Here is a 12,959-nt window from a genome sequence, read left to right on the forward strand (position 1 = left end):
ACTCACTCTGGTAAAGTGGAAGCAGGAGTTTCTCTTTAGGATAAGAATGGACAGAATTCCTTCAGGGACAGGAAGGATTCTTGAGGGAAATTTCTAGATGTTGTACAGGAAAATAGATAACCATTTGTATAATGGTTAATAGATAACCATGCATTTATTTAGCCATCTATACACAGGAGACATTTACTGATTGCCTGTCATATTTGCTATTGTTCAGTCACCAAGTCGTGTCTGGCTCTTTGGACCCCATGGACTGCACCGCGCCAGCCCTCTCTGTCTCTTACCATCTCCTGGAGTTTGCGCTCAATTTCACGGGATACACAGTTGAGGTTGACATGGTCTCCTCCAATAGTGGCTCCTTGTCTGGGGAGAGACAGGCACATAAACCACCCTAAAACAGGCTGGTGAATCTCTGCCCTAAGTCAGTGTGGGGTTCCAGGAGCACTCTGATGGGGAACCAGCAACCTGTGGGCGGTCCAGAAAGAGGCATAGGTGCTTTCGTTAGTGTACCAGCTGCCCTTACCTCCAGGGACGGTCAGGGATATGGGGGATGGGTCACGACACCCAAGGGCATCGGTTGTCTCTCAACCGTGGGACTTGAAGAAAGGACTCATTTATTTCCTCAACAAATATCTATGGAACACCTACCATCCATTTTCCAAGGACATGAAATAGAGGGGTTGGCAAACAAACAAAAATCCCTCTTTCAGAGTTTATATTCTATAGGTGTTGTGGGGGTGGGGGGGTGACCATCAATAGGCAAATCAATTACTAACATGTCAGGTGGTCTCTAAGCATAGTGGAGAAAAAATCATGCAGTGTAAGGGAGAAGAAGGGTGAAACTCCTGTTCTCAATTGAGTAAAATTAAAGACTTTTTTCCCTTTCTTTTTAACCTGACTTTGAAACATATATATGTCTCCTTGAAAAGGCAGTGTAACAATGTTAAATAAAACTTTTATACTAAAAATAAATCATTAACACCCAGCACTACCTAGCACAGGAACAATCATTTTCATGTAGTCCTTTTCGGTAATTCTCCACTGGCATCCTTACTTTCTACATGGCCGGAGCTTTCACCGTAGTGTCAACACTGTTATTCTGCTTTTCTAATTCAGCATCACATTTTAAATGTTGTCCATTGTGCCCAGTCCTCCTGACGGTCAGATTTGTTTGGAGTAGCTCATGCAGTGAATATATTGTCACTCACTGCTGAAGCATTTAAACCAGGGGTTGGCAAACCATGACTTGCCATGCATTTTTGTATTGCCTTCAACCTAAAAATGATTTTAATATTTTTAAATGGCTGCACAAATATCAAAAGAGCAAATTTAAGGGAAAAATAAAAAAGTTATGAATTCAAGTTTCATTGTCCATCAATAGAAGTTTATTAGAATGCAGCCAGGCTGGTTTGTTTACCTTGGTGCCATGAGGGCTTGCAACACAGACCAGATAGCCCTCAAAGCCCAAAATATTTACTCTCTGGCCCTTTACGGTAAAAGTTTGTGGACTTTACTGTTGCTGATAAAACTGCTGTTGGATTATTTCTGTAAGGTACTTTTCTAGGAAACGGGATTAGTTATTGAGCCAGACTCCGCCTCTCACTGGCCACAGTGATGTGTGTCCACTGCATGACCTTCTGAGTGTCACCATGGTGGCATTTTTTTTTTTTTTTTTAGTATTTCCTCCCAGCATATTATGCCCTTTTGAATGATTTAAGAATTCTCCAGCCCTCCCTTCCCCTCAAAAACCAAGACAATAAACAAACCACCAAATATAAATTATGACAGGATGTTGAGTGTGTTTTTCCAAATATTTCAATGAGCTTCCTTCACACTTTGTTGCGGTCGTCACCTTTGGCCGTTTTTCGACAACAATGCCCTCACAGAGTGACAGCAGTGAATTTCCTGGATCCTCTGGGGGACCCTAGGCATGGATGGCTGTTTCCTATTTAAGAGTAATAAAGGGGTTTCCATGGTAACCCAGCACGCCTCTGTGATAACTGCTAGGTTGCCTTAAACCTGTTCCTTTTTCTTCTATGAAGCCACACCAGTGGTTCTCAAACTTGAGAATGAATCAGAATCACCTGTAAGGCCTCTTTCAAGCACAGATTGCTGGCCAGACCCCCCAGAGTTTCCCATTCGGTAGGCTGGGGTCAGGCCCCAGTTATTTGCATTAATAAGTCTTCAGGTGATGCTGCTGGCTAGAGATCCTCCTTTCAGAAACACTGAGCTAAGCTGTTATTTTATGGCATTGTTTTAAGTGGAGAAACTCAGCCTAAAAAGTCTTTTGCAGGTGATGGAAGGTACAAAAAGATACAACCCAGTCCTCTGAATTGCTCTACCAGAGCCACCTGGGTTTTCACACGTAACAGGAGGATGGTAGAAATGTCTTTAGTCTTTGGAGAATTCACATAGCTCTTGTGTCTCTGTTCACATGGAGGAAACAGTGGATGGGACTTGGATTCAGACACACTGTGGTTCAAATCCTGGTTCTGTTGCCACTTAACTGCCATGCCACAGATAGCACCGTGCCTTTCTGCGACATGTGCTCAGCTCTGACTCGGAAATACTGGTCCACAGCCGGGAAGAGCTTTGTGAGTTTTAAAAGAAATGGAGGCTTAATCATATTGCATTATGTATATCAAATCAGTATGCTGAACACCTTAAACCTGCAAAAAGTTATATCTCAATTTAAAAATAAAATAGTATCTTTGTGGGACTATGAAGGCTGTGTTGACTTGGGTAAATTCCGGCACTTGATTTTATCTTTGCCAGCCTTCTGTATCTTTAAAACTTGTCTAACACAAATATTTTGCAGATAAATAATGAGACCTATAATGAGACAAAGCAGGATTCCTAACACACAGTAGGCGCTGAAGAAGTAATATTGTGTCCATAACCTTCTCTTTTCAGGGATTGATCTTGAGAACATTGTTTACTACAAGGACTGCACCCACTATTTTGTTATGACCGCCAAGAAGCAGAGCTTGCTTGACAAAGGCGTCATCATTAATGTACGTATCTCTTATCTCTTGGCTGTGTATCAATCCTGTCTTTCCCTTTGGGACCTGGGCTGGCAGCATCAGCGAGTGTGGGCGTAGATGTTGTTCTGCCAGAAACTGAGTCGGGGTGGGGGGAAGAGGGACTGTAGAGGAAGGCGCCATCCCCTACCAAGTCCTCCTTGGTGACGTTGAATGTTGGATGGAGGAGCCCACACTAACAATAAGGGCAGGGGTGTTTCTGCAGAGAGCTGGACTGGGGGGTTGCTAAGATTCTCACCCAAGTGTCAGTGAAGGTCTTTACCATGTGTTTCATTTACCACTTCCTCCTTTTCTGGGCTGTCACACATAATTTGGAGGCAGATGGTGGTTCATTGTCCTAGTGGGACATGGGCATATTTACTTGTAAATTTCATGCTGTGGCCACATTGTCATGGTTTGGGAGAAAGCATTATTGTAGTCAAGAAGATTCAAGTTGAATCTTGGCTCTGCCATGTATTAACTCAGGACTGTGACTAAGCTGCTTGTCTTCTCTGAGCCTCAGTCTTCTCATCTGCAGAATAGGAATAATAGTTTCTGTCTAAAAGGATTGTTCAGAGGAATATATTTTTAAATGTATGCAGAGCACTGACATGTTGCAGGCTTGTAGATTCCCTCCGCAGCGTCTCTGCCTGGTTTGGACACCTGGTTTTTTGTCCTGCTGTCCTTCCTGGCCTCTGCTTTCTGCTTTTGCACCTTCCTGCTTATACAGAGAGCAGGGCTGCAAGGAAAGAGCACATGGAGTGACCGGCCCTGGGCTGACAGCTTCTTTGGTCAGGGTTCAACCCTTCCAGAGCCCTGGTTGCTGCCGCCACTGCTGCTATGGCCTTAAGATAAGGATCGTGCAATCCAAGGTCAGCCTGCTCTCAGGGGGTCGGCCTGTAGCCCAGGCAGCATGGTGACCATTCATTGACGCTTGTCAGAGAAGAATGCGCCTATGCTCATGCCAGCTTGTGCTGGCAGCCGGCTGGGCAGCTTTAGTAACCCAGCCCTCCCCTGGGCCTCCTCTGCATCAGCTCAGAGCTTTGCGGAGAGCCTGAGTTGCTGGACAGGAGGCTGGGAATGGGAGGGGGGCTAGTGAATGAAGCCAACTTGGCCCAATCAGTGGATGTGGTTTTCAGCATCTGGTGCCCCACTGCTGACCCGGTCTGGGGGAGGTAAGGCCGTGCCCCCTTTTTCCCTCTGCTCCACAGATGTGCCTCCCAAAACTACCTCCTCGATTGGGATGCCTGTGTCACATAGTGAAGGACTATTTAGGGCCCAAGGTGCAGGTACGGTGGGTTCCTTAGCTTGGAAGGAGCTACAGAAGTTCTTCTTAGCCCATCTCTGGGGAGTCAAGCCAAGTTTCAATTAGGGTTCCTATGTCACTGGCTGAGAACTCTGGCCTTCTGGGATGCTGAGGTTCCTCCTGGTCATCCCAGGGTGTTTGTCCTGGCCACAACATGTTGCTCACGGTGACTTGATTTTTTGGCATTGCCAAAGCCCTTGCATGCTCCCCTCAGGCTCTGTGCCGTGGCACAGGTGGGTGGGAACTTTGAGGTTTGGTCCCATAATTACTGCAGGAGCTGGGGGCCCATGGTTGTCCCCATCAAGGCCTTCCTTCTACCTCAGAGAATCTGGGAGCACCATCTGAGCTGGTGCAGAAGGTCCTTGAGATATAAGACATGATCTCTAGAAATTGGAGGCCAGACTGGGCATGGGAGAACTAGACACTATGGCTCAGGGGTCCCGCATGGAGTCTCCAGGTGTCCAGCCAAGCTCTATAGCATTTGCACAGGCTGAGAGCTGACCTGTCTACCCCAGTCTACTTAAATTGCCCTTCTTTACTTGCTCCCAGAGGAATGGCAAATCCTGTTTTCCTGTCTCTACATGGGCCAGCATCTTCCTTGAGATACACAATGTGTTGAGTGAATGTTTGCTGAATGACTGACTGACCTGCTTCCCCATCTATTCCTGCTGATCTCTGGGCCTTTTCCCGTGACTACCAAAGGGAGACTAAAGTTTCTCTTACAGGAGCCCTCCCTCTGGGCTCTGAGCTGCGTCTGTCCCTCCAGACCCCTGCCTCTGCTGACCTATGAACATGCAGGCTTGGTCTTAAGCCCAGTAGCAGGGAGCTGGGTGGCCAGGAGTGTGAGGTGGACGGATGCACGTCGCAGCTGGCCTCCCCGTGCTGAGCCCGCCCTCATTTGCAGCAGTGGACAGGTGTTGCCTAACCTCCTTTTCTGGTCTGCAGCCTCCTTCCACCTGCACACCTTGGGGAACTATTCTTCCTCTTGGATTCCCCACTCTTCTCTCACGCTTCCTGCTTCCCTCTCTCCCTCCCCACCTCCGTCCAGGACTCAACTTCTCTTCCCTAGGCCTGTGCAAAATGAGGCCCAAACTCACCTTCTGCCTGTATCTTCATTTAGCTCTCCTTCCTCGGCCCTACCCTCTTTCTTATAGCCCCATTCCCACTTTTTTTTCCTCTCATCCTGTACTCGCCTCTTTCCTAAAAGTCTGTTCTGCTATCCACCCTCTCACCTGGGACCTCCAGCCCCTTGGCTCCTCCCAGCAGCCCTGGGAAAGGTGGCTGTCATCCCAGCACAGCGGGGGTCCGCTCCTTGGCCAGGTCCCCGCAGTCTTGCATGTGGCATCAGTGCCGGTGCCACCTTCATCATACAGTGTCCACATCCATCCATCATCCAGTCCTCCATAACGGTGCTTGTGGCACGTTTTGAAGAGGGGATATCGTTGAGATTTCTCCATTCACTCTCCCATACCCTCAGGGAGGAGAGTGATCTTGTGATCTAAGAATAGGTATGAGAAAGGAAAGCGAGTAACAGGAGCTCCAGCTGTGACCCAACAAAAGGCTCTTGGGCCAACTCTGGGTTCAATTTAGTTGACGTGGTTTGGATGTAGAAATACTGGAATTTGGGGGAAATCATGGCTGTTGGGAAAATTACCACAGTAGGTCGCTGTTTGTGGTTGAGGCTGTGCCATCTAAGACCTTTGTAAATGCTCATGCTGTTACTCTTGGGGTGTCGGGGATGCACTTCAGCACATACTGCGGCTTGGCCGTTGTTATTTATTACAGACTGGAATCTCAGTCATTGTAAACTTCCCTATTCCTAGGCCTTGGGCCAGGGAGCCATGTACACAGTCTCATTCAGTTCTCACATGGTTCTATAGAGTAGATTTTGTTAATCTCATTTTGCAAACTCAAATTTTACAAATAAGAATACGGAGACTCAGAAAAGTTCAATAACTTGCCCAAATTTACAGTCAATGCAATCGATAAACAGAGATGGAATTTGACCTGCTGATCTCACTGACGCAAGGCCCATGTTAGTCTTACACGCTAGTCCTTGCCCCGCGCCCCAGGGGGTTTGCATGTTCTGTGTCTCTTTTGGGAAAGGTGGTCTTTTAGTTTCTGTAGCCACACTATGAGCAGATTTGGCTCTGGGAGATGTCCTAGAGATCATCGCCAGTGTCCCTCCAGGGGGATATCCTAGTCCTCTAAGCTCAGGGTTCTCTACCTCCCAGTGGGAAAGTGCAACATTAACACTGTAAGAGCAACGCAGGACCCTGAGGAGCCCTTAGCCTCTTGAGAAAAGGGGTAACTGATCTTGGAGAGAAAGTTTGAGAGTAATGCCAATTACCCGTTTCTTTTTCGGACTTGTTTGACCACTAGCCACAGCATTTCTGGACCACATTAGCTTAGCTTTGTCCGTTGTAAAATCACTCCTACTCACTTGCTTTTTTGTCTTTTAATTTTATTGAACGTTATCGTAAGAACCAGCCATATGACATACGCTTCTGTACTTCTGCAGGACAATTATTTACACTGTTCGTTACAACACACTGCTCTCTGTCAAAATTCCTATGTCAGACAGTTCTTTTAGAATTTAGTGCCAGGAATAAATTGCCTCCCCTAGGAATTTCTTTGCTTCCTTCTTTCTGATAAGGAAAGCCCTGTAACATATCTCATTTCCCTTTTGCCTTGGATGCCAGGAAGCTCAAAGCCAAATGTGATGTTTAATCATAACTCTCAACATTCCAGATGACTGGTTTGGTTCCTCTTTGTTCCCTGGGCCCCAGTTTTGTAGTTCTGTCTCAGTTAGCCTTTCTGCAAATCCATTCCAAGTCCTTTTGCAAAGAAAGTGTATATGACTCCTTGCCCTCTTGAGGGCAAGTTGCTACACTGTGCTTGCGTTCTTTCCCCCAGGACTATATCGACACAGAGATGCTGCTGTGCGCGGAGAATGTGAACCAGGACAACCTGCTTTCCTACGCACGCGAGGCTGCAGACTTCGCCACCAATTACCAGCTGCCGTCTTTAGACTTTGCCATGAACCATTACGGGCAGCCCGACGTGGCCATGTTCGACTTCACCTCCATGTACGCCTCCGAGAATGCGGCCTTGGTGCGCGAGCGGCAGTCACACCAGCTGCTCGTGGCCCTTGTGGGTGACAGCTTGCTTGAGGTACCTCCTGCATTTGGATTCCCCTGCTTCCTGCTGGAAGATAGACCCCCACATTGCTTTTGTAACTAGCAGCATCTGCTGTCCTGAAGCTCAGGGGAAGGACAGGCTCTCAGCCAATTGGCAGGACTCTGATAAACCCACCCTGGCCTCGGAGCCTGCCTTTTGACTAAATTCAGAGGAGTCAACTCTGCCTATATACAGGCAGGAACACTTTCCCTTGCCCCTCTGGTTTCTTCTGGGCTGGCTTCTCGGTTGGAGCACAAAATTAAGCAGCCCTGGTCTGGACTTCATGGGCCATCCTTCTTAGAGCTTGTAGACCCTGAGACTTCTTCCTCCAGTCTGTGGATCTCTGTGGACTTTCAGCATAAAGTTCATATAGGAGCAAGAAGGGAGTGTTGGCCCCGAAGTCCATGGCCTCCTTGCTCAAAATTCTTCGCAGAAAATATGCAGATGCTAGCATTCTTAGATTAAATGAATGCTTTCAGGAGGGGAAATTTTTATCTTAATGTAAGCACTGACCAAAAAATGATGATGCATGTATCCCACGTTAGCATCAAATTTCAAACCATGCTTTGGGTGCACATGGAACAGTTTAGTTAGAACTTAGCTTCGTGAATCCATGCTTGCTCATCCCGGTGTGCAGACTCTGACCTAAGCTCCTTGCATAAGCCCTCAGCACGCCTCTGCTGCTGTCCCAGTCCTCCTTCCCAGCTTTCTCTCTCAGCACTCTCCTCCCACACTCTCTGCTGCACCCAAACCAGACAGGCTGTTCTTACATCGGGCTCTGTTATTTTCCTACCACCAAGCCTTTGCTCCCTGTTCCTGAATGGATCAAGATCAGAATCCTATCCATTCTTTAAAATTGGCATGAACGTACCTCTTCTATGAAGTATTCTTTGATTATTTCTGTCTCCCTCCCCCAGCATGGGAATCTGCCTCTGCCTTTTTGAGCCCCCAGAGCAGTTATGCTGTTCCATGTCATAGCACCCTTGCATAGACTTTGTGCTATAGTTACTGGTGTTTGTGGTGAATCCCAGGGATGTGCCTGTCACCTCTCTGACCTCCCAGTGCCTCCCATGGGCCTGGCAAACACCAAGTGCTGGATAGAATGGGATGGCAGGCTGGGAATCGCTGGAATCAACTGGAACTTTGTATGTGTCCTTTGTAGCCATTCTGGCCCATGGGCACTGGCTGTGCCCGCGGCTTCCTGGCAGCCTTTGACACTGCATGGATGGTGAAAAGCTGGGACCAAGGCACTTCTCCCCTGGAGCTTCTTGCTGAAAGGTGAGTACTGACAGCAGAACCCTCAGCTGGAGGCAGGGCCGAGTCAAAATTCAGGCAGGGGTGGGAGCGAGGCTGGATGAAATCTGGAGCCCCTACCTTGCTCTCTCTGCCTTCCCACATGTGGCCGATTTAACCTTTGGTGTCCCTGAGGAGAAGTCCTCCATAATGACCTACCTCTGTCATGATCTACTTCCCTAGGGCCCAGCTCTTAAGTCTTGGATGCCAAAGAGAAATCTTCATCTTTCAGGGCAGCCCTGAAGTTGGGGTTCTCAGCACTGCTGAGACACTGAGGAGCCAGAAGAGGTCTAGGGGAAGCCTCCATTGCAGCGCTGAGTCCCACTCTATTGAGGGTTGGGTGCTCTGACCTCCAAGGCCTCTTCCACTGCTGAGATCCTGAGCTTCCTCCCAGACCCCTGCTGTGGGCCACATGGCTGTGACAGCTGGTGGACTGGGGAAAGTCAGGGCTGGCGGGTGGGGACAGGCCTCTGCTGGTCTTGGGTGTGGAGACCTGTGGTCATGAGGGAGCAGCCACAGGAGGCTGAGTGGCAGTTATAGCAAAACCACAGGTCGCTGGGCTGCCAGCTGAGTCCCTGCCCTCTGCCCAGGGGAGGAGGCCAGCATCACCACCTCCCAGGCTCCCTCCTGCTTCCTTCCAACCCTGTTGACCCTCCCTTGCTTTGTAAATCTCAGGAACCAGGAGGGCCAGGCATTGCTGGGAAGGGTTATGCAAACACATCTAAGAAGTTCTTGAGAACATGGGAGGGGGGGCGGGGGGTGGGGGGAAGGGGTGGAACTGAAGGCCAGAGGTGGCAAGAGCAATCTTTGACCCCAGCTCTGCCTCCCTCCAGAGAAAGTCTTTACCGACTGTTACCTCAAACGACCCCAGAGAACATCAACAAGAACTTTGAGCAGTATACATTAGACCCTGGGACGCGGTACCCAAACCTCAACTCAAACTGCGTCAGGCCACATCAGGTAAGGCCTTGCCTGGAGTCCTGTCTGGGTCACTGTGCTCTGAGTGGTAGGAAGGGGTGGTCTCCTAAAATCTTGGCATAGTCCTGGGACCGAGGTCACCAATGCCTCTTGGCCTAAAGGTGGGGCAACTCCTCTCCCTATGAAAGCCACAGGGTAGAGTCAGCATCTCTAGCCCACAGAAAGAACTGAACATGTAGGTGTGTGTCCACATATGTACATGGATTTACATGTTTGCTAGTCACTGAGCACACGCACTGCTGAGCATGAAAAGTGAAAAGTGTTAGTCACTCACTCATGTCCAGCAACCGACCCCATGGACTGTAGCCTGCCAGGCTCCTTTGTCCATGGAATTATCCAGGCAAGAATTCTGCATTGGACCACTGTAGCCATTTCTGGATTGGGCAGCCATTTCCTTCTCCAGAGAATCTTCCTGACCCAGGGACTGAACCCCAGTCTCCTGCATTTGGACTTCCTAAGTGGCACTGGTGCTAAAGATCCCTCCTGCTGATCCAGGAGACATGAATGAGAGATGTGTGTTTGATCCCTGGGTCGGCAATATCCCCTGGAGGAGGGCATGGCAACCCCCTCCGGTGTTCTTGTCTGGAGAATCCCATGGACAGAGGAGCCTGGTGGGCTATAGTCCTTGGGGTCACAAAGAGTCTGACATGACTGAAGCGACTTAGCACACTCACTCCTGAACTGCAGGCAGATTCTTTATTGTCTGAGCCACCAGGGAAGCCCATTGCTGAGCATAGCTCTCTTGAATAATCTACTTGATCAAATATCAAGTCTTTTCCATCTGAGGTTCTAGAGTCTATTTTTTCTCTCACTGACTTAGAGTCACACGAGCTCTGACCTCTTCAGTTAATAGCGTAAAAATGGTGTGAATTTTAAAAAGCCAGTTATCTAGATTCACTCTTGACTTCCCCCACGTTTGGGTGGATAACAGATCCATAGCTCTGTATCAGGTTGCTGGTTCCCTTGCAGAAGGTCGTGCTCTTCAGTGAGAGAGGAAAAGGGTTCAGAGGCCCTACGACTGGGATTTGGGGAAGAACTGGCAGACAGTTGTGTTCCCTCTCCCCCAGGTGAAGCATTTGTACATTACTAAGGAGCTGCACCAGTATCCTCTTGAGAGGCTGGGCTCAGTGAGGAGATCCGTTGGCCTCTCCAGGCGAGGTAAGAGGCCTTCCTGGGACCCCAACTCTGTAGGGAGCAGGCTGGCTGGGTGGTAGGCGGGGCCCAGGCCCTGCAGGCAGCCTGGTTCTGATCCAGTGGCCTTGGCCAGGTGCCTCTCATCTCTGCCCTTCAGTTTCTTCACCTGTAAACCCGGGACAGGACAACACCAACCATAGCATCACTGTGTGGGGTAGAGGCGAGTGCTTGGTACATTGCAGTGAACTGGAAGGACTTCTCTGGGACTTGCTTTTCTTCTCCTGTTGTTTCCAGTCTGAAATCTTGAATCCTCAGTTAGATAACCAGCTCCACATGCTTCACTCTTTTACTGGTTCTGGGGCCTGGCACAGCACTGGGCACAAGGCCGGCACTCAGTGCCAAAGGAAAGGAGGGCTAAATGGCTAACTGCTCAGTGTCGATCCAGCTGTGCTCAGGTCACCATCCTGCTTAAAGAGGCACCAGCTGCCCAGACCTGTGTCCTGCCTGCCACTCCTCTCTGCCCTCCTCATTCACACGCCCCACTGCTGCTGGCCCTTTGATAAACCATTTCACATAACATGGCAGCTTTTTCTAGATTCTTTGCCATGCCATAGTCCTTGTCTCGTCCCTGGAGACCTCCTTCTGTCTTAGACACTCTTCTAGGAGCAGCTCATATGTACTTCCTCCATGACTCTTTCTTTGGTGAATTCCCTGGCACTGCCAGACTCTAGCAAACCTGCTCTCCTGGCACTGGCTTCTCCATCATTGTCACCCACTAATGCGTCTGTCTTCCCCACAGGATAAATGTGCTGTAGACAGGGGCCATGTCTTCCTTACCCCTATGTTCCTGACCTCTAACCAGGACCTGGACAGAGTAGGGGTCTTAGGGACTCTTTACTGCAAGAGACCATGCTTCCTGTCCCAGCGTCCTGCATGCTCTCAATAGGACCCCCTCAGGGCTGCACCTGTGCCCACAGCCCCTTACTTCCATACTTTTGCTCCTGGTCCCCACACAAGGTGGCAGATGGAGGGGTTCCCCAGGGCAGCTGCTGAGATTTCTGCAAAGCACTTCACCACTATCTGTCTCCTCCTGCTGCAGAGTCGGACATCCGGCCCAGCAAGCTCTTAACCTGGTGCCAGCAGCAGACCGAGGGCTACCAGCATGTCAGCGTCACCAACCTGACCACATCCTGGCGCAGTGGCCTGGCCCTGTGTGCCATCATCCACCGCTTCCGGCCTGACCTGATGTGAGTCTGGGGCCCCGCTGGACCTGGCAAGCGCCTTACTTCTCTAGGGGACCCTGGAGACAAGGGAGCCCGGGGCTGTTCTACATGCAGAACCCTTGGTTCAGTATTCTCTCCGCATACTTTGGATTTGAGTTTTTTCTTCAGTTTGTTCTCTTCCCTTTACACTGGTTACTCTGCCTGCAGCTTGTCTGATCTGTGAGGAGCTAAAGTGGCTCAGATTCATGAACTGATTGCACTTATATTCCAAACTCTCTTCTTTTGGGAAATTTGAGCATTTGCATCTTCAAGTTTTAGCCTCAAGAGAAGACTCAGAGGCAAGACTTAATTCTGGGGACCAGTTTGAGGTTTTACAGCCAAAAGAATTAGATTTGAGACCCAGATCTGTTAGCTGTATACTGTTGGGCAGGCCCCTTATCTTCTCTGAGTTTGCTTCTTCATCTATAAATTGGGAATAATAGCAAGGTAATTAGGAAGTTTGGATTATGTTTGTGGAAATGCTTTATGATGTCAAAAGCACTATATGTCTATTCTGTTGTTTTAAAATCAACTGCAGTATAACCTCACACCCATGAGCAAATTTGTCCAGAAGGCTGGATGGCAACCTAGTAAAGGTTCCCAACTGGTACCTTTAAGAAGTGAAGTTGCCTCAAGAAGGGGACAGGACTCTCGCTTGTTACTTTATATAACTTGATTCTTTTATTTGCAAGAAGCTCATATTAGTTTTGTAATTAAAAGGAAAAGAATATAAGGGAACTACTTAAAATAGCTCATAGATTTTCCAATCATTTTCTTATGTTTTCA

General features: G+C 48.8%; 1 protein-coding gene across 14 annotated transcripts in view; it reads left to right on the forward strand.

Annotated features, from left to right (window-relative positions):
- Positions 1 to 12,959, forward strand: part of LOC102172084 (protein-methionine sulfoxide oxidase MICAL2) — a 239,835-nt gene that overhangs the window by 105,162 nt on the left and 121,714 nt on the right. For all 14 annotated transcript variants that reach the window (XM_018059551.1, XM_018059553.1, XM_018059554.1 and 11 more), the window contains exons 8-13: positions 2,914 to 3,014; positions 7,243 to 7,500; positions 8,669 to 8,784; positions 9,633 to 9,759; positions 10,845 to 10,935; positions 12,011 to 12,158. In XM_018059551.1, coding sequence (XP_017915040.1) covers positions 2,914 to 3,014; positions 7,243 to 7,500; positions 8,669 to 8,784; positions 9,633 to 9,759; positions 10,845 to 10,935; positions 12,011 to 12,158 — 841 coding nt within the window. The remainder of the gene's footprint in view (positions 1 to 2,913; positions 3,015 to 7,242; positions 7,501 to 8,668; positions 8,785 to 9,632; positions 9,760 to 10,844; positions 10,936 to 12,010; positions 12,159 to 12,959) is intronic.

The sequence above is a fragment of the Capra hircus genome, chromosome 15, assembly GCF_001704415.2.
Source record: "Capra hircus breed San Clemente chromosome 15, ASM170441v1, whole genome shotgun sequence".
Lineage (NCBI taxonomy): Eukaryota > Metazoa > Chordata > Mammalia > Artiodactyla > Bovidae > Capra > Capra hircus.